The sequence below is a fragment of the Physcomitrium patens genome, chromosome 19, assembly GCF_059467195.1.
Source record: "Physcomitrium patens ecotype Gransden chromosome 19, ASM5946719v1, whole genome shotgun sequence".
NCBI classification, from domain to species: domain Eukaryota; kingdom Viridiplantae; phylum Streptophyta; class Bryopsida; order Funariales; family Funariaceae; genus Physcomitrium; species Physcomitrium patens.
Genome location: NC_143428.1, coordinates 10,025,623 through 10,048,220, shown reverse-complemented (window position 1 = coordinate 10,048,220; position 22,598 = coordinate 10,025,623). Strand labels below are relative to the sequence as shown.

The 22,598-nt window shown below is 32.5% G+C and overlaps 1 protein-coding gene across 2 annotated transcripts; it reads left to right on the top strand.

Annotated features, from left to right (window-relative positions):
* The first annotated feature begins 9,802 nt into the window (after nucleotides 1-9,802).
* LOC112295751 (LRR receptor-like serine/threonine-protein kinase GHR1) lies at nucleotides 9,803-14,582 on the top strand. Of its 2 annotated transcripts, none has more exons than XM_024547667.3 (4): nucleotides 9,803-10,349; nucleotides 10,932-11,661; nucleotides 12,179-13,675; nucleotides 13,821-14,582. In XM_024547667.3, the coding sequence occupies exons 1-4, from the start codon at nucleotides 10,299-10,301 to the stop codon at nucleotides 14,411-14,413; spliced, it is 2,871 nt and encodes a 956-aa protein (XP_024403435.1). In that variant the 5' UTR covers nucleotides 9,803-10,298; the 3' UTR covers nucleotides 14,414-14,582. The 2 variants fall into 2 exon arrangements, with proteins under 2 accessions (XP_024403435.1, XP_090100888.1); XM_090244762.1 differs by having other exon boundaries at nucleotides 9,806-10,576.
* Nucleotides 14,583-22,598: the final 8,016 nt, after the last annotated feature.

Genomic DNA, 22,598 nt, shown 5'->3' with positions numbered 1-22,598 from the left:
CTTATGCAATTTTACCAAAAATTGCTATAATGTAAGAGTAATAGAATTGGAACTGGTGGTTGCTATCATAAACATAAAGAAGTATGCAAAGGTCCACCCTACCATTCTAATGGCTACTAAGACTCTTTTAGAAGGGTACACTTGCATCAGTACAAGGTTTTTTTTTATATATTATTATATCATAAATCCAAGTTAAACAAGAGTTTATAAAATAAAAAATAGTTCATCTACAAAATGATGCAATTATTACTTATATTGTTAGAAATAAGCAAAATTTTTATGTTTTAACTAAATGAATTGAATTAATTATATTGTAAACTAAGGCCTTGGTAGTTTTAGATTTGGATCTTAATAAGAATTTCTTTCAAATCCTCAATTTACAAACTACAACCATCTAAAGACTTCTGATACTAATTCCACACCAATTGAAGCAAGGTACTTGTATCTTATAAACTAAACTCCTAAATTTGACTCTGATTGTCTTAGAGGCCTTAGAATTTTAACGTGGATCATGTTTTAAGGGATTCTCAAAGAGTTTATGAAAGTAATATCATACATAGCCAATAGATTGGGGATGGTACTTAGGAATGATAGCCACAATATCTTCATTATAGAATAATATTTTTGAACTATCATAAAAGTTAATATAGATTAGAAAACAATGTTGTTAGTTATAAATGAGTCAATAGAGGTTGTCTTATAAATCTTGATAGATTATTAAAATTTTTCTATCCAATGTATATTATGCCTTAATACCACTCATCTAATCAAAGAATGCAAGTGAACTTAATTGACAAAAGGTCCTTCTAAAGAAATAGAAGGTGAAAAGTCTAAAAATCCTAAGAAAGTTTGACATGCTAATATAGCTTCTATGCTCTTATCATCTATATCCAACATCACATCTAGTAATCTCCCTCCTTTTCTTTTCATGGTATTAGGCTATAATACAATAATCTTTGTGGATTAATTTAATTATTTATTTATTTATCTCAAAAGTAACTTGAGCATATTAAGCCAAGCCATGGAGTAGTTTAGTAATTATTATTCAAATAGTATATCTAAACTTATGTCGGAATAAAAGTTGAATAGATGAAAAAATAATTATTGCCAATATTGTATAGTAATTCAACTATATGGTCAAAAATAAAAATATGGAATTTTTTATAGAAAAGCCTAGTAAAAAGACGTAGTAGAAAAATAAAGATAAATGATAGGAAGATAATAAAAAATTTAGTCTTAATGCTACTTTTTTAAAAAATGACTTCTATTTGCTTTGTAGGGGCATAAATGCCTCAAATCAAAGTAAGTGACATAAGTAATTAATATAGATATGTTTAGAATGAAGTTACTAATAGATTCAAGTAAAAATTACCTCAAATTATTAAATATTGATATCCAGAGAAGACCAATTATCAATGTGGGTTGAAATCAAATCCTGAGGTACAAAACTCCATACATATAGTGACTCCAAGGTTCTTTGGAAGATCAAAGAATGAGATTTAAGAGTAAACTAGCAAAGAGATTTTTGAGTATTGGTTTTATATCAATCAAAATAATATTTAGTTTTTGGAAGTTTTTCAAAGTTAGTGATGTTTTTGGTTGGATTAGATTTTGAAAAATAAAATTATGTTTACAAAATTAATAGTTTCTTGAGTTTTGTGGTGTATGTATTGGTGAATTTTGAGCAATGTGTTGGTGTTCTAGTTTTTAGTATATATGAAGATTTTGAGGAAAATAAAATAATTAGATCAAAGTATGTAAAGGTTTTTGTGGATTGAGGTCTTAGAAATTAGAATTTGAGGGTCAGTGAGTATTTTTAAGATCTTTAGCAATTTGTTGATTGAATTGAAGTGATTTTTTTTTTTTTTTTTTTTTTTTTTTTATTTATAAAGATTAGAATTTATTTTCCATAATTTAAGTATATATTTTAAGGCAATTCAATAATTTAAGAAGGAAACATTAGTACTAGAAGTTTAACATTTAAATTAGAAGATGATGCTTGCCAATACTCGAGCAAAATTTAGGATTGATCTTCTATTTGGTAAGTTTGATCATCTTCAATTTTTGTGTGCTTGTTACCAACTTAGTTTTTATAAGATGAGTAAAATCTTATACAAGATTGATAATATAATTGATAGATATAAAAGTTCTAAATTATCCCAAGGTTAGGTTAATTTGATTAAATTTTGATTTAGGATTTATGAATTAGTTAGGATTTGAAATTTATTTAGGATTTAGTTAGGATTTTACTTAGGATTTAAGTAAGAACTATTGTAATTTTAACTAGGATTAATATAAGATTTTTTTAGAATTTATTTAAGTCATATTTTAGATTTTATTTTAATACTTTTTTTTGAATTTCTTTAAGATTTTTTCATGCTTCTTTTTTAATTTCTTTGAGATTCCCTTGGATTTATTAAAGCTTAATTAGCATTATTAAGATTTAATTGGAGTTATTTAAGATTCTATTAGAATTATAATCTTATTGTTATAATACTCCTTCTACCTTCCACAACCAAGTGATTGGTACATTTTCAAGCAAGGCTTTATGAAATAGGACACTATAAAAAATCTTTGCATGGAAGACCTTTTTTCTTTGATTCATTTGGCCAACAACTAGAAAGACAAGAAGTATGTAATAATTAAAGCAACTATCTTAGGCTACAAGCCACTTGTATCACATCTCTTTTTTGAAGTTGGAATTTAATTCAATCTAAGGTTATTGTGAATAATGCCACTCACACCACTCATATTGCTACCTCCTAAACTACTAAGAGACAAAAGTAACGTGATTCCTTCCATATAAGTAATAAAAAGGAGAAAAAAGAAGGGAAGGAAAGAAATGAAGATGAAGAAGAAGAATAGGTATTCTCACCTACATGCCACAAATCCAATGAACACCTTTAAAATGAAGGTAGCCAAGAAAGTCTTATTTCAAGTACTACTTCAAATATCAAGCTTGGTTGATTTCGGCAAATAAAGACCTGTTTCCTAATAATGGAAGAATATGTGATTATAGAAACACTTATACTTCCTCTCAAAAGTCCTCTGATATTTTTAATTATTGTACTAGAATCTTCCTTAGAGTCAAATAAAAATCCCTTTCTCTCTTTCTTCCATGTGCATATAGTCATGGATGCTCCTACCTTAGCTAAATGAGTCCATCTTTGCATTGAAAGGCATGGTAAATAGATGCATCTATCCTCCCTTTAATACGTGAGAGTTGATTTAAGGCATTTCTAGTATAATGATGCAATATAAATGTATTTAAGAGCTATATCTAGTGGTAAATTATCTATATTCAATCTTTATATATCAATTTTTTTTGACTATTCATTGTATCCTTTCGAAGGAATTAGAAGCTTCTTTGGTTTGAAAATGCAGCTAGGTTTTGTGCAACAATTGGAACTTCATCACTTTGCCTTGTGACAAGTTTTTTCTTCATAGAAATTAATATTAGAAGGAAAGAAGCCTAATTTATTTGCACTTCTTGATGCCCTTCAAGTCAAAGTTATATTTTTATCTTTTAATTGAATCAACTTTTTGTGAGATAATTATCAACAGAATAGAATTCAAATAATGGCAATATTAGATCACTTCTATTTATTTATATTCAATGGTATAAGTGATAGTCCAATTAAAAAATATGTCATTTGCAATAAGTATATACATGCTAATCACTTCTTAGTGTGTTGCACCATCCAACTAGCTCCACTAAATCTCTGATCATTTTTATTTAAAATGAATTTGAAATTTTTGAATGACAAGGTTATGAGGGCCAAAGTATGTCAAATCTAGTTAGTGCATTCTAATGAAAATTTCATTTGGAAGTTGAGAAGAGCCATCAAATTCTATGAGGGCCAAAGTATGTCAAATCTAGTTAGTGCATTCTAATGACAATTTCATTTGGAAGTTGAGAAGAGCCATCAAATTCTATTGTAGCTATTATGTATAGAATGCACAAAAATTTTATCGCAAAGAAATTTGTTTATATATACATATAACTCAAGCTATAAAAGTTCTCTAGTTTGATCCATTGAATGTCATAATACAAGGGTGGCTTGAAATAACAGTAGAAAAATTTCAACAATTTGTAAGTCAAAAATTCAAAAAGTATAAGATCAAAACAAAGTTAGGTAGAAATTTGTAGATAATGTGAATTTGAAAGAATTCTTTTGTGGCAATAAAGAAAAGATTGAAGCCTTGATCATTATAACTTCAGCCAGTGATAGAAAAAAATTGCTTATAAACTAGAGTGGTTTAGAAGTACTATGCACTAAGTTCTACACCAATTTCTATTTGGTAGTGGTTCCAATGGTATAAGATATTCAAGCCTTGGCCTCCAACTTTGACTACAAGAGTACAAGGTTGTTTTCTAATATGATTGTTGCCTTTTGCATACCTATCACAATGGAAGAGCTTGATAGTACTATTCAAGAGATGGCCCTTGACAAGGTACCAAGCCTTAATGGTGTCATGTTGTGGTTCAACAACTATGTAAAAAATAATGCACATATATATTTAATATATAATTTACTATACAATATAATGAAAGCCATGTAATCAAATTTTAATTGGTTACAAAATGTAATTAGATTACTATTTTGAAGTAATCAATTTCAAAGGGCTATTATTAAGATTAATTTTATGTTGATAATATTTTTATATATTTACACCCATTTTTATTAGATATTGGAGATTCTTGAAATCTTATTTTATTTCTTTTATTTAGTGTTTAGAATACATACTATGCAAAATTTATTAGAAAAAAGATTAGAGAAGGATTTTTGTATAAAAAAGAATAATTAGGCCAACCATATAGATAAATGGAGATGGATGATGAAAATCTCCATTGTTATTGGCCAAAATTCATGCCCAATGGACTTTAAGGAGGCTATTTGAGGCCTTATTAAGAATTATAATTATTTTTTGGATGCCATTTGAACTTAGAAGACTTAGATCAAAATTTTTAGATTTTTGGTTGTGGTTTTGATGCAAATTTTGTATAATTTGGAGTTTTTATGAAAGAGATATAGGCATTCAAAGTTAAGGTAATGGATTTGTATCTATTATCACTCTTTTGGACATAACGCATATATATGGGAAGCAATGAAGGGTCGATGATTGGAGTTAAAGAGAATACTTTTTTTATTATACTTTTCACATATTGCTTGATGAATTCTAAGCTTAATAAATTCTAAGTTGGATTGAAGGAATTATAGGAAGTTGAAGTCAACACTTGCAATCTAAGGGTAGTAAGTAACTTGATTTACTAATGGTTGTATTTTGAGCTCTATCTTGAGTAATTTGATAAGATTTTAGCTCAAAATTTCTAACAATATGTATTATCATGTTATTAAATTTAATATATAAATTTTGTGGCATTTAAGTTTTGGATTTTTGAGATATAGAGAAAATAATACTCATGTGCTTATAAATTAGGATTTTAAGTACTTGCTAAGATTTCTAAGATGCCAAACAATTTGCAGTAGATTTATGGTTTTTTATTTTTATTTTTATTTTTTTTAATTTTTTTTTATGTAATAAAGCCTAAAGGTAAAGTCTGTATTATCTAAAAATTTGAGAAAATCTAAATGCTTAGATCAAGAGATATAAATTTCTAAAATTCAGATAGAAAAATCCTTTGTGAGAGAAAAATATTTTGAAAAGGGTTGCTACAATTTGGACATTTTATACAAAGTAAAGGGATTTTTGGAAGCCGAGATTATATATATATATATATATATATATATATATGTTAAAAATAAAGATATAGAGCTATGAAGAATTTTTGATATAAAGATGGATTTATATAAGAGGATCATAGATTTTCTTTGAGCTTATGAAAAATCAAACTTATTAGCAAATAATTAATTATGATTTGGTATAGCAAAGGATGTTAGGATATTTTTAGATGCTTTAAAAAGCCTTATGTATAAATCTTCTTCAATATAAAAGTTTTTTATTATTAGTATAATTTTTTATTATTACATTTATTTACCTTATATAATAGGAATAAATCACTCGTTGGATCTTGACCAATAAATAAAAGCTAAACTCTCTACAACCAAGTACCTAATGTTTTTCCAAATAAAAAATCACGCCATACAACAACAAGATCATTATTAAATTTTATAAAAAAATTGAGATCTTATCAAAGCAAACTACTTAGAGATGATCTAGAAAGGAATTAAAGATCAACACTTTTCATGAGTTATATGTGGTTTCATATATTTATTATTTAAAAGTAGCATACAAATTCACTTGACCAATTGGTGTCCTATTATCCTTGTTAATATGGCCTATAAGCTCTTCACTAAGGTACTTCAAATATGTTTCTAGCCAATCTTCATAGAGATTATTTTCTTTGATCAATCAATCTTTTTATCCATGAGATTTATCCTAGATAATATCTAACTTACACATGAGACAATAGAATGGATGGCTCACTCAAAGTTGCTTCTAATTTTTTTTAAGTTGGATTTCTTGAAAGCTTATGATATGATAGATTAATCTTTCTTCTTTTAAGCAATAGAAAAATTTAGCTTCCTCCAAGAATTTATAACCATGGTAAGACTACTATTCATTGATGCATCTGCAAGAGTAAAAATAAATGGTTTCTAGTCTTTTTCTTTTGTTATTACAAGAAAAGTGCATTAGTATTGCTTGTTAGCTCCTTATCTTTTCTTTATTTTGGCTAAGATTTTTAACTACATAATTAAGAAGAGAATAGAAGAAGGGTTAGTAAAACAAATTTTTCTTTCCATTAAAGAAAAATAATAGATCATTGCATAGTTTGTCAATGACACCTCCTTGATTTTGAGTAGAAAAGAAGAACTTATAAAGAATTTTTTGTAAGTCCTAAATTCTTTCTATTATAGCTCTAGACTTGTGCTTAATTGACTCAAGTTATATAATTATTAGTACCCTCAGCCTCTTTAGACAATCAACTTAGAAATCACATAGGTAAAAGATAGAAGTATAAACAAGCTTCTAAGTATTCCTTTTGATATGAATTTATCTTTCTTAGTAGTTGACAACTTTCTAACATCGTGGATTGATTGCAAGTTGAAATATTGGAGTATTACTAAGGTAATTCTATTGGGAGAGCAATGGTAGTTAATAGGATTCTTTTATCTTCTACCTTTTTCTTTGCTACCATTTGAGGCGGAACTATAGCTACGCTAGTCAAAGCAAGATTCAAAGTCCAAAGTTACATGTCATTTAAAAACCTTTTATGATCTTGAACAAAGGTCTCTTAGTTCTAATGTTGTCAACTTAGGGACAAGAGAGGCATTAATATGCTTAATCTATTGATGCTTTAGCCTCTCTTACAGTAAAATGGATCTTTAGGGCATGCAAACTTGATACATCCATCCTCAATGCTCTTCTCAAATTCAAACTTAGTCTCTTTTAGTCCTATACAAGATGGGCTTTTAATTTGGAGTACTTTATACATCTTCATTGCCAAGCAAAGAAGGACTCCAAGGCTTGGACATGGATTGGGTCACCATAGATGCTTTAGGTTAAAGATGTACAATGTGTCCCTTATAAAGTTTCTAAGGAGGTTTAAGGAGGTCTATAGCAAATCTTTATGATAGTCACTAGCCCTCTGGCCTTGGATTATCGAAGCTTAGAGCGTCACAACTGCATAAAGCATGATTAAGATGAGTAGGTGATGCTAGAGTCAACTTTTCTCTCATAGCAGGAAGCTGCCTCACGCTTTGGACTCAAAGTAGAGGAAGCCGGAGCTTGGGTTGCTGCCATGCTCTAATTGATAAGCCATTGGAACTTGCTTCTCTCACAAGGGTCTTTCCCAACAAGTAGCAGTGAATGGTTGGGAGTCTTCCTCTCAAAAAGACGCCCCCCCTTTTGATGGTAGTCTAGCAGATTTAAGAAGGGCAGCTACTGGCTTGCGAGTCTCCTCCCTTCTCCAAGAAACGCCCAGATTCTCCATTTTCCTTCCCTTGCGACGGCTACAGCCAGAATCTACAGGCTTTAGCCACTTGATTTGAGGTTTTCACCACCAAGTTCGAGTGATACAAATTTGGAGGGGGTAGAAATGAAAGCCTATGTTTATGTTCTATGGCAAATTTGCGCAGCTATGTTGGGACCCAAAAAATTCCAGTGGCTCACCCCGACGGGCTCTGTCCCCCTCACGCTATACACTGCAAAACTGGGCTAGGAATTACTTTGAAAGAAGCATGTTATCCCTAATCCAGTCATGAAAAAATCGCTTGACATACTATCATCCTCGTACCGTCTAAGATGGAAAACAGACTGGGTGAAACAACACGCAAGCAAAGAATCATGATTACATTGGTTACTTTGGCACCAAGCTATGAACGCGTGGAGAAGGCACATCGACCACTCGCTTTCCACTTGCTGATCTGCGGTGGTGGAGAGTAGAGCCAGTGGCAACCTCTCTCCTGGCGTCAAGGGCTTTTTTCAGAAAGAATCCCCTAAAAATTTGTTCAATTCACCCTCATATGGACGCAGCTCAGAACAATCATTCTATGGACATTGTGGACGGAACGGAACGACCTCGTCTTTAATGATGTTAGGTTGCACTCGACTAAACTACTCCAAATGGTGTGGCTCGGAATCCTCAACTATGGTTGGGTCGAGTGGTCAACAATTTGTAAATACCGCAAATCTAAACGAGCTAGCAGTGCGAAACTTGCACTTCGATTCAAAAAGCGGTGGTGCTATCATGGAGTTTTTTCTTTGAAGGTAGAGGGTCACCCACAGTGGGTATTGTCCGGCCCAATGGCGGGATTTGTTTTCGAACCTCCATAGCCAAGCGACGGGGTCGGGCGGTGGGTCCTCGATCCGAGCAGGCAGACGTCTCCAGCTACCCAAGGGCATAGATGGCTGCATGTATGATATTAAGTCTTAAGCTCTAGGATCTGTTAAGCCAGTCCCCTGCCCAGGCCGCCTACAGCTGGGTCGGTTGTAAACTTTTGGTCTTCTATGGCAATAAAGGATTTCCTATATTTGTTTCAAAAAAAAAAATTAAATCCATTAATAAGCGCAAAGTCTTGCAGAAAGGATTCCCTAAATGTAATTTTTGTTGGGGTAGGACTACTTCACTCAACTTTCTAACTTGAATGTGGTGAATTTACATCCAAGTAGAGAAACTTTTGCACAGTCCAGATCAACCTGGAGGCAGTAAAACTAGCAATTCGATGGAAGGATTGTGACGGCTGCATGGCCTGACATCCCTACTCTTCCATCAGTCCGGTTGTCCCACGTTTAAGCTATTTTCTGACAGCTTCTCTGCCTCCCTCTCAGAAGCGCATTCATGGCGTGGTTTGAGAAGGGTATCCAAGGAGGTGTTCAAATTAAAGACAGGATTAACTGTTAATTATTTGTGTAGGTCTTCTTGTGGCAGTTTCATGTAATGAAGTAATCATTGGATTCGTACCATTAATTTGTACTCCGACTTCCGGAATTTCGGTAATCCTGAGAGAGAAGCAAGAGTTTCAAATGGTGTTTACAATTTTGACGGAGATCGCGAATATCTGGAAGGAATACTTCACACGCACAGACCGGTTTGGGAAGCTTAAGGAAGAGCCGAGCTGGAAATCCTGCAACAGTACTACTTGGCCGAGGTGTAGGGGAGAACTACCATGACTAGAAAGAAAACGTCCAGCACAACAGTGGGTGTCTCGATTGGATAACGAGAACCATTGCATTTTGGTTGTCACCATCTAAACAGCATCGACTTTCAATTGAATTTGCTTTCAGGTTCGATCTTTCAGGATCAACCACAATTATGCGATTTGTAATAACTTACTCTAAGAGGGCATTGTAAACCATTGAGTCTTTGAAACTTGGTGGTGGATCTACGAATGGAAGAAACTTGACTTCACTATGTAGGGAAACTTGATCACTGCAATACGTTAACTCAAACCTCGATAAATACACCGGACACGCGGACTCTATGTTCGTCGTTAATGCGTTCTGGAATGGACTGCGGGTGAAGATCTCCAGAACATGTTGAGGACTCTTGCAGTCAACTAAATTTGGATGTGTGAGGTTTTAATTCTCTTCCATCCAGCGAATTGGGTTTACCACTGCGCGGTTGTCTTCATGTTTTTTGGGTCATTATTTCCAGTGGCTATTATTTTTTGTCTCGAGAGACATTGTAGCAGTTGGCGGTAATGCTAACATTCACTGTAGGTTGTGTCACTTGATGAAACTTGCGAAAATATTGACAATAGTGCGAAGGAAACAGCAGGAGTTGCACATTGTTTGCACATGTCTTGAGTGAAGCGACATGTGGTGGTGACACAATGGTGGGTTTGCAAGGAGAGGCTGCGTGTAAGCCGTATTTGAAGAGGAAGGTAGCAGTCCTCCGAGACCTCTAATCTGGTCTATAACCTGGTTGAGCTCGTGGGTGTGTTCCTTTGAAGAATCAACGTTGTTATTGAGTAGATTGTCATTCTTCTGAGGTGGGAAAGCTTTGGCTTAGGTGTATTGCGTGGCAATGCCTATTGCCGACTTTTGGGCTGTGTGTATGGCGTTCTCTGTAAACTCTCCTATCGTTGTGAAACTCTAAGGAGTCGCACTGGTAAGTTGCATGAAACCAAGAAATGCAGCACCAGTTATTCCGATGTTTCCTTGCTTGTGGCAGCGTCGAGATATGTACAGCTACCAGCTCTTGGCTTGACGAAGATTAATTTCTGGTGATGGCCATAGCTAAGATTAGAACTGTTCTTTACAATGCAACTTAAGAAGAGCATACTTCAGTAGTCTTGTCGTGAGCAGTAGCAATAATCGTAGATCATCATGCTTCCAGCTTGGGAAGTTACTTCGTATAAGACTATATTGTCGATGAAGAGGAGGAAGAGCAAGTGCTGACGCAGTTCAAGGTTGGAGCAGTATCTTGAACTAGTAACATGGTTAGTTCGAGGGGGATTTTGCAGGTCCTGCTCTGGCTATGCACGTTCCCCGCTGTGTGGGCTGTACTTGCGCCAGAGACACAAGCGCTTCTCAACTTCAAAGCTGGGTTGACCAAAGTTGGCAAGCTAGTCAGCACATGGAATAGCAGCAATGTGGACTTCGCCGGCTGCCCAGTACAATGGTATGGAGTAGTTCGGAAGAGTAGCGGCTATGACTGCCAAGTTGTTGAGCTACTACTTCCGACTAGTGGTTTAGCAGGCGCTATTTCACAAGCTATCGGTGGCCTACCGCACCTGGTGAACCTGTCGTTAGCTCATAATGAGTTGGAGGGCGACATCTCCACAATTCTTAAGCTACCAAATCTTATGCGTCTCTTCCTCTCTGGAAATGCTTTCTCAGGTTCTATTAAGTTTGAGACTGGTTCGAAGTTGGTGGTGGTGGACCTTAGCGACAATAGTTTCTCAGGTTCCATCGAATCTCCGCTTCCAGAGAGTGATCTTCTTGAGATGAACCTTTCTGGAAATGAATTTTCTGGCCGTATTCCTCAGGAGCTGTTCCAGAAAACCACACTTAAGACTCTTGATCTGAGTAGGAACAAGTTTGGAGGACCTATACCTGCTGTGCAGGTTATGGTCTCCCTTACGACGCTGAAGTTGTCAGACAACATGCTGGAGGGTCAGATTCCACCTGAATTGTTCAACGAGCAGACTCCACAACTTCGAGAAGTGGACCTCAGTCGGAACCAGCTTAGCGGTAAATCGATCGATCCTCTTCAATATGCACTCTTTATTGCGCATCGTTGAGGCTGTTGAATCACAATTACCATCTGAGTTTCTTCTACCAACTCTTCTCAAGTCTTTACCACATGAATAGCATACCTGTAAAGAATGGACGACTTGACCTAGAAACTTTGAATTTAGCTGCAGAAGAATGTGGTATAGACGATATGCATCGTTAGAAGAAGTGACAATCACATGTTCCACAGTTCTAGTTCTAACTTGCTTGATCAAGTCGTTAAATACTCTGCCGGTTGATAACCTCTTGAACCCTCCAAGTCCTGCTGCTTAATCCACAATTCTTCTTGTTTTTTTGTTTGTTTGTTTGTTTTTGTTTTGTTTTGTTTTGTTTTGTTTTTTTTTTTTTTCTGTGGGAAATTTCACTACCCAGCAGCTGAATTGAATGCTAATATGAATTTCTCAACACCTCCAACTCGATGACGCAGGGTGTGATGATTAAGCACTTGTATTTTCTTCGTTATTGACTTGTGCAGGTGGCTTGGGCCTTGTGACTACCAAAGTCATGAGTGTTTTGAGGCTTGCTTCGAACAGCATGACAGGCCCTCTGCCTTCGAAGATACAGTCTTGTAGTGTGGTCGATTTGAGTGATAATCATTTCTCTGGAAGCATGTCGTTAAGCAAATGGAGTGCCAACCTTCGGGCATTGAATCTAAGTCACAATAACCTCAGTGGTACCATAGACAACGCATCGCTGGTGCAGATGTTCGCATTGAATGTGCTCGATCTTAGCTTCAATCAACTCTCTGGTTCTATTCCTCCACAGTTTTTGGCATCGCCCTCCATCACCGAGCTAGTGCTATCACACAACCAGTTCGAAGGATCTATTCTTAATTCCTTACCTTCAACAAGTTCGCCGCTTAACGTATTAGACTTATCCAGCAATCATTTAAGTGGTGCTATTCCTGACGCATTAGGTTCTTACAGTAAGCTCCTTGTTCTCAGCTTGAGTACAAACCATTTGGAGGGTACAATACCGGGGCGTTTTTCTAATCTGGTGCAGCTTCAGATTCTTGACCTTTCCAAGAACTCGCTGACAGGTTCTATACCTTCAAGGCTTTCTCTACAGCTAAAGAGCTTCAATGTATCTGGAAACAACTTATCAGGCACAGTACCTTCAAACCTGGCCGGCTTTTCAACATCGTCTTTTTATCCTGGAAATCCAAATCTTCTCTTGCCACATGCACCGTCTTCTCACGATCCAGGCTCTGGAGTACAGGTTAGTTTGGGAAGCAGTCACAAACGAGTAAATCTTGCAGTAAAGGTCGGATTGATAGTTGGAATTACTCTTGGAGCAGTGCTTATTGCAGCATTATGCTTGATCATATACTTTCGTAAAACACTGAGACCTTCGATGAAGTTACCTATAGCGCAGTCCATAGAACAGGGCACTAAACCAAAGGCCGACGCTGGAGAGGCCGTTGAGCAACCTGGTGTGCCATCCTCAATTTCCAGGGGTTCTGTGAAGGGTACATTAGCACCGCCGAAAGCGAGGAGTGACATCAAACGTGATGCCCTTGATTTACAGAAGAGTGGCGAATCACCAATGCGAACGAAGTGGCGAACAGCTGGGGCACCCTCAGATGATGATGCCTCCGTCTCATCCGAGCACCCTATGGTATTGAAAGTCAAATCTCCTGATCGCTTGGCTGGCGATCTTTTCTTTCTCGATGCTACGCTCCTATTCACCGCTGAGGAGTTGTCACGAGCTCCTGCAGAGGTCCTAGGAAGAAGCAACCACGGGACGTCATACAAAGCTACATTGGACAATGGCCATATTCTCACAGTGAAATGGTTGCGTGAGGGACTTGCCAGGAACAAGAAGGAGTTTACCAGGGAGGCTAAACGATTTAGTGGTGTCAAGCATCCCAACGTTGTGTCATTGCGAGGTTATTACTGGGGTCCTCGAGAACATGAGAAGCTTCTATTGTCTGATTTCATCAGCAGAGGCAGCTTAGCTCATCATTTATATGGTCAGTTCCCATTCTGTAAATCTGTGGAATGATATTTCTCCCGAGGTGTAGTGAAACAAGAAAGCTGATAATCAATGACAATCCTTTCATTTCTATCATTAGATCTGAGGGTCGTATCTAATTATTGTTAACTATTCTGCTACAGAAAATTCAGAGCGGAAGCAACCTCCACTTACATGGGATCAGCGATTGCAAATAGCGGTTGGAGTTGCTAGTGGGTTGTCTTACCTACACAACAAGCATGGAGTACCTCATGGTAACCTCAAGGCAAACAATATCCTTCTTCAGGGTCCTGAATTAACCGCCCGGGTATCTGACTACAGTCTTCATCGCCTGATGACTGTTGCTGGTACTGCCAATCAGATCTTAAACGCAGGTGTCCTGGGGTACCGATCCCCTGAGCTGGTTGCCACACGCAAGCCTAAACCCTCGTTAGCATCTGATGTATACGCATTGGGTGTAATTTTGTTAGAGCTGCTCACAGGCAAAGGTGCAGGAGATATCATGTCTGCCAACTCTGGAGCTGTGGATTTACCAGATTGGGTTAGAGTGGCTGTGAAGGAATGCCGGCCAGTGGACTGCTTTGATGCGGTGCTTGTGGGTTTGCACAGAGAGCAAGAACCCCCGAAAAGCATGTACGAGGTTCTAGACATAGCCTTCTCTTGCATGACGCCTCAAGCAACGAGGCCGACCCTGAAGTGCATTTTAGATCAGTTGGTTGCTCTTGCAAATGCTTAACAGTCCATCCAATTGGGAGATGGATCCATTGATGTATTAAGTAGTTTTTTTAATTTCTTGAGGTTATACATTTAAAAACTTGAGTCCTTTACTGGTTGAGTTTATTTTTTGGAACATCACGAATATGTATTTTGATTCCCTTATTCTTACAAATGTTTCATGTTACAAATTGCCCTTGTTCATAGAACAATAATAGTCTATTTCAGGGTTGCTCTCAACTGTTTATCAAGTTGAATCAATTTGGCTAGTTTATAAATTGTCTGTCTTGAGGTGGTGAAGTTGCTTTCTTCATGACATTGTATTTCTTGGTCATTATTTCTGGTGTCAATTATTTGACTTTCGTCAAACCCCCAGTTATTTAATACTGAAATTTGTCCTAAATATATATATATATATATATATATATATATTGAGAATTATAAGGTAGACATTTTACTATGTGGACATCCACCTTGCCTATACACCTTGCATAAAAATAACTATTTTTGGTTTAAAATGATTTTTAAATTTTTTTTTATTTGACATTGATGAAAAATAATAGTAATAGGATATAATCTTTTATGTTTTTATTACTCAAAGACTTAATTTGAAAAAGATTTTTAAAGACAAAAGAATTGAAGGTTGAGATAATATAGAGTCATAGAATATAGATGAATATGGATATATCAAATTTTTGGCATTGAATATAATATAAATCATGATTTAATATCAAACTAATTAAATTTTACATATATTAAATTATGCATGTTAGGAATATCTTTGCACAAAAGAAAGTGTTAGTTATTTATTTATTTTTATATTTATATTTATAAAATTTTAATTAATAAATATTTTTTCTTTGTTTAATTTTTTAATTATAATAATTTTTTTAATTTTTTGTAAAATTTTAAAAATAATCCTAATTTAATTTTGAAGTGAATAATAATTTGATATCATATTTTTAAGATCATCTTTAAACTATCATTTCAAATAGTATATTTTCAAAATTTTACTTAAGTTGTATGATATATATACACATATTTTTATCTTGGCATGTAGTCTTCTACTTTTAAATTTTTGTAAAGCAAAAAAAATATATTAGTTATATTCTTATCTATTTTTAGAATAAATAAAAATATTATTTAATTAATATATATCAAATTATATAAAAATTAAAAAAAATATTATTTAACAAATATTTAAGATTAGTTAAAATATTTATAAGTCCAATACACATAGTATTACAATTAAAGTGACCAAATCTAATTAGAAACAAAATATCATAATTAATGTCATAACTAATGTCATAAATTCTTTTTTTTACATATTTAATTATGAGCTCCTTGTAGTTCTTGGCTTTATTTATTTGGTCAAGAAGTTTAGATGTTAAAAAAATAAAAATAAAATAAAAATAAAATAAAAATAAAATATGGTTAATTTGGTTCATCTTGTTTCAAGAGTCTATAGTCTTTTTTTCTTTAGTAATAGTAAATTTAGTTTTAATATTATACTATCTTTGAATGAATATCTATTCTTTTTAAATAACAAAAGAGTATATGGAAAATTCAATTCTTTGAAATTCATGTCCTTTATAATATGATAAAAGTATTAATTTACTATTTTTATTTTTTTAGAAGTGAGTGAATTACTTCATTTTTTTTATTATGCTTTAAAGGTTGCAAGTAATTAACCTATAAATTAGCATTTTTTTAACATTAATTTTTTCTTGAAAGAAAGTAAAAAAAATCTTCTTTGTAGAAATTTTTATTTGATATTAGAAATTATGGATTACCTTCTAATGAATTTGACTTATAGATTTGTTAAATTCATCTATTATAGAGATAGAAAGAAATTTAATAAATGCTATATTTTACAAAAGGAAAAATAGATTTGCAAGTATTTTAGATCTTTATAAGCTTATCTATACTCTTAAGATCAATATCTCATGTAGTACCATTGTCAATTATGGAGATAATATAAAAAAAATAACAATGAGGTTCAATGTCTATGTTAAAATATTGTTCAATTGAAAAAAAAAAATAGATCAATTTCAAAATTAAATTCTAGAAATCTTGCCATTATACACATAAAAGAAACAATAATTAGTATGCTAGAAAATTATGATGGAATAAAATAATATTTTAAAGATTTTTACAATAAGTGAAGCTCTATTTAAGATTATATCCTTTTCAATACTTTGATAGATTCACTCAAGTTGGATTTATTGGTGCACTTCTATCTAGAAGTGCTTTCTTTTAGTTTGTAACTTTAATTGAAAAGAATTTATAATTTTTATATGATCTAAATTCATTCTTGAAAGTATTTATTGCTATATTTGGAAAAAATAATCAAAAAAAAAATAGAGATAAAATTTCTATCTTTACAACAAAATTCATGTTTAACTACAATACATATTATTGAATTCTAAAACCTTAAACTAGAATCTATTAGTGTTAGAATTTTCTTTCATAAAATTAGATACTATTTATTTTATAAAATCATAAATAAAGATAAATAAGATAGATTAAAAAAATAAAAAATATAAGCATATGTAGAAAGAATTTTGGAGTTTATTTTAGTAAAAATTACCTTAAGAAGACAAGAATTGATATATGGAGAAGACCAATTGTCAATTAGGATCAAAATCAAACCTTAAGATATAAAACCAAGTACCTACAAGGACTCTAGGATTCTTTCGTCAATTAAAAATTAAAGTTTGAGAGCAAACTCAATGAGAGATTAAGTATTAATTTCATATCATTTGGATTAATATTGAGATTTTGAGAGAATTTCAAAGTTAATGATGTAGTCAACGGGTTTAGATTTTGAGAAATAAAAATAAGTTTATAGATTTCAAGATTTTATGAATTTTGTAGCATACATATAAGTAGAAATTGGATAGTATATTATTTTATTAGTTGTAAATGTATGTAAGAAATTTAAAATCATTCAAGCTATTAGATTGAAGCATATAAGGGTTTTAGGGTAGGTAAGTGATTCCAAGAACTAGCAATATTTACTACTTGGATTGAAGCAAAATTTAGTGAGAGAAATTAAGACTTGAATATCTATACACAATCCAATTTTTAGAATGATTGAATAGTTCAGCAATGAAAAATTGATGTTGAAAGATCAATATTCAAATTGGAGCAGGAAGGTAGTCAATGAGTGAGAGGTTTTGGAAGATTTTCTTTCAATTGGTAAGTCTGATTCTTTTCAAATTTTATATGCTTATTAATTGCTTCTTGATTGAAGTTTAGATGAAATTTTAGTCAAGATTTATAATTCAATTTATATTTATTGAGGTTTCAAATAGAAATAATAATTGATTAAAATTTACTTGGAATTATTTTAGGATTGTTTAGGATTTAGGATTTATTTAGGATTGATTAAATTTTGTCTAAGATTTGATTAGAATTTGTTTAGGATTTAATAGGATTTTATTAAGATTTAGGATTTCATTGAGATTTGGTTTAGGACTAGGATTTAGGATTTAATTATGATTTGGCTTAGGATTAGGATTTTAAATTTGTTTAGAATTTGATTAGAATTTGTTTAGGATTTGATTATAAATTTTAAAAAATTTGAATGAGGTTTATTTAAGATATAGGATTTTTTAAGATTTAATTGGAATTATTTTAGGATTTAGGATTTAGATTTTTCAAATCCTTCACCTTATTTTATAATACATATTATTTTATGACCAAAAAATTAAAATATCTTTTTTTTCTTAGATTCAAATGTCTCATCTTGTTTTATAGATAATTTTTTTGTAAAAAATAACAATTATCTTTTATCAAAAAAACTAATTCCGTACATATAGAAGCTATATATGGTTGTTTTTTTTTTTTTTTTTTTTTTTTTGGAAATTTTATCTATAAAATTATTTCTATAAAATTAAAAACTAATGGTTATAATAGCTTAATAATATTTAGTATTATTAGATTTTTTTCCAACCCAATTATTTTAGATTTATTATGGCTAGAATAGTATAATTCTTGAATAGATTAAATTTATTATAATCTTAATTTTTTACATTGCATAACTTAGAATTTTATTATTTTAATAAAAAATCAAATTCTAATATATCCAAATTCTTATTGATTTATATAAGAACTTTCATGCATGTTGTAAAAAAAAAATCACCTTTTGCTATTTATGCAACATCTATTTTTGATGGTAGAAAGACTTTAAGTAGTACATTAAACCAATATAAAGATTATAAAGATTTTTTATAAGGAAAATATAAATATTATTTTAGGATATTCTATTTATAATTATTTTTATTAATCTTTAAAAAAACTCAACTATAATTTAGACTATTTTATATTTTATTGTAAAATAAGATGGTTGCATTCAATAAATATATTGATGAAAACTTTGTCAAAAACTTCATATATTATTCAAATTTTCAAGGAAGTACTTCTATTTTACTTAAGAAGAAAAATAATGGAATATTGTATATGTATGTAAATTATAAGGATTCAAAACAAACACTATCAAGAATAGATATACTCTATCTATCATAGATACATTATACAAGAAGTTGAACAAAAGAGTTTGAATAAGAAAGCTAAGAAGAACTTGATTAATTAGATGAATACACAATCAATATTAAGAAAGATGGGCTAGAGTTCTAAAAAATATGTTGTCAAGATGTCAAGGACAAGAACTTGATGAAGACAAATAAACAAGTGTAACTTCTATCAAAGAAAGATGAAAAAATAAAAATAATTCAATATGTATATTAAAAAAAAAACTGGAATGGCTATTGCCAAAAGACAAGAAAACTAGAGACCCTTGAAACTAGACTAGAAGTAAGAAAGGAGTTGATAAGAGTGAAGAGGGCTTCATTCTTGTCTCTATATATACTATCTAACTAGGGGCTACGTGGCGATGTTTTATAAGACCTCTAATATGTATTGACTTTGTAGGACACATGCCTTAACTTACAAGGCAAATTTTTCTACGTGTGGCCACATAGTTAGCTTGGTCTTCAAGCTAACAATATGTGTGGCACATGGCCAACTTGTTGACTACGTTTCTAATCCAAAAAGTCAATTAAAGACACCTATAAAGTCAAAGCAGTATCTATGAAGCTTTTTGGAAGCTTTCATAACAAATATTATGTAATTAACTTACTTTTACTTACTTTTACTTATTTCTACCTATTCATATATGTAATTATTGGCTTATATGCATATATCCATGACAATACTCCTCCTTTTAGGGACGAGTTTTATGATGAGCAGTCATCATATGTTGAAGAAATCTATGATGCAAATAATTATATTTGCCACATACTCTGATCTTTGTTTTCTTTGAAGATGATTGATAGAGCCTTTCAACCATCGATAGTGTTCCATACTAAGGTGGGAAGACCATCTAGTTATTTGATCATTGTTGAGGCTTTTATAACTTCTTTTGATTAAATATTTGGAACATCATTAGGAGATGTTTCTACCTCTAGTAAAATCACCAAACATTGGGAGTTCCTTCCAAGGTCGTGATATCAAACGCATTGTATCTCGCCATCTATTTGAGGAAGAACATGTCATTCTTGAAGATCTTCATCTCGATTGTTTTGTCTTGAAGGTTATGACAATCGTAATGTCTCGTCCGACATGTCAGCAAATAAAGACTCTAGATCTTATTTCTTTTATAAGAAAGGTTTTCATTTTGATTTTGATAGATGTTATCAATGAAAAGCCTCCATCGCCTTTGCTGCATTTGCAAGATTCTTTATTAGCTCCCATGTGCATTCACTAATATCATATCTGCATCAATGGATAAGATATTCTAATTTATTTTGGCGTCGCCTTGAATCTAAGACTTCTTCCAATTCAAACTCTTCATTATTGTCCACTTCTATAGGAGGAGATAGAGCTTATCTTCTTCTTCGTATGTCCACTATCTTGTATGGTTCAAAAAGAGACATATGGAATACTAGATGGATTTTCATTGACTCTAGTGTTGTATTGTAAATGCTTACAGTATGTAAAAATTAGTTAAAATATATTATATGTTAATAAATCTAGATGTATGTTAGAATGGTTGATAGATTAATTTAAAGAGAGTGGATTTAAGAAACTTTATTTTGAATTTTATCTTTTTTGATTATAACATTTAAAAGAATTGCAAGACCTAAATGTTTAGTATAAAGCCTTGATAAGAGATTAGAGCCTAAAGAAGAAAATCTTAACTATTGGAGGCTTATTGGGAGGGATGAATGCAAGACATGGTTGGATGAAGGCAAGGAATGGGAAACTTTATTCCTATTGATCGAAGGCCATGTCCAATGGGCTTCAAGGAGGCTGCCCGAGGCCTTATTAGGGATTAGGGTTTTTCTTTCGAAGTCATTTGAGCTTTAGAAGCTATAATCAGTAAGTTCAGGATTTTGGATATAATTTGGATAGAGAGTTTGTTTGATTTCAAGTTTTTGTGAAAGAGATATAAGTGTTCAAAGATAAGGTATTAATTTAAGACATATTGTTACTCTTTTGAGGATACGAGGAGTTGTACGGTAGCTTTTGAAGATCGAAAGATGCTTCTAAAATGGTGATTTTAACACCTACATATTTTATAAAAAAATATTGCTTTTGAAATTCATGTGAAGGAGTTATAAAAAGTTGAAGGGGGCGCTTCCAAATCAAAGGTAGTAAGTGAGCGGTTTTATTTATAGTAATAGTTGGAGCCATAACTTAAATTTTCAGACAAATTTTTGGCTTAAATTTTTTTGGAAAATATAAAATTTTGTTTTAAGAAGCTATACATATAAATTTTATGGCATTTAAGCTTATATTTTGTGAAATATGAAGAAAATTACACGTAGGTGTATAAAGATAAGGGTTTGAAGTGACTATTAGGGTTTTTAAGATATCTCAAGATTCGCAATGAATTTGTGGTTGAAATTTATTGTAGAAGTTAATAAGAATACATCAGTACTTCATGTAAAATTTGAGTTTGTTTGGACGGTCGGATTAGGAGACATAAGGTTTTGAAGTTCAAAAAAATTTCCACATAAGGATATACAAGGCTTTAGAGGATTTTATCATATTTTGGGTGTTGTTGGTACCTTAAGGCTTGTGTATTTGGTGTAATTGCTCAAAAGAAAAAATTTATATATAAACTTAGGGCTTCTCTTATTTTGAAGCTTGATTGAATGATTAGTGAGAGCCAGAAGCCTAACATTTTCTTGAGGCAAATTCTCTCTACCCCGACATATTGGTACTTCCACTCAGAGAGCCTTAAGGCACTAATTTTTTCAACAAGTTGAAATGGAGGATCAAAATTAAGGGTTTGAATTATTAGGAGGAGTGGGTGCCCATGTTTTATTCAGGGCATTTGCTCAATTTATGGAAGAAAGGCAACAGGTACATGGAGAGGATAGGAACACTACTAAAGCCTTACAAGTAGTAGTGGACAAATTTGGGAGGTTTGATGGGAGGAATATCACCAAGTTCTTAAGGATTTACACATGTGAAATAGAGGTGCATCAAGTTTCAGAAATGAAGATGATTACTACCTTTGATTTGGCAGTGGTACCAGAAATCAGAGAGAGGGTGCAAGAGTTACATACTGAGACTATATCATGGAAGAAATTTGAAGAACTCTTGAAAGATGAATTTTTTGAAGAAGATTCAAAAAGAATGACAAAACAAACTTTTTTGGAGTGGATTGATCAAAGGCCAGGGAATCAATTGGCTCTAAATGAATTAATCAAGAAATTTGAGACCAAATTTCGGCACTTACTATGGTAAGAGAGGCAGCTCTTGGAAACAAGGAAAACTGGATTATTTTTATAAGTAGCTGATGAATATTTGGAAGACAAGCTTCTCTTTTATCTAAAAGATAAGACATCTGAGAGTAGTTTTACAAATAATTGGAAGCTAGTAAAAGAGACAGTGGAACTTGAGGCTAAACAACAGAAGATTAAGACTCGTAGTTTAATATCGAGATTGGAACTAGTGCTTACATCTCAGAATCAAGGACTACCTCAAAAGATGATCAAGATTGTTAATTATGGTACTCTTGAAGAATTGATCAAAGACATATAAGATTTGAAGGTGGAAATGTGTGAGTTGAAGAAATTCCAAATCGCAAATTTATCAAAGACAATTGAAGGCTGAAAGGGATTTGTAGAAAGATGTATGTAGTGTGACATTCCAAACCATAAGCGTGGTGAATGTGACAGCCACAAAGGTAT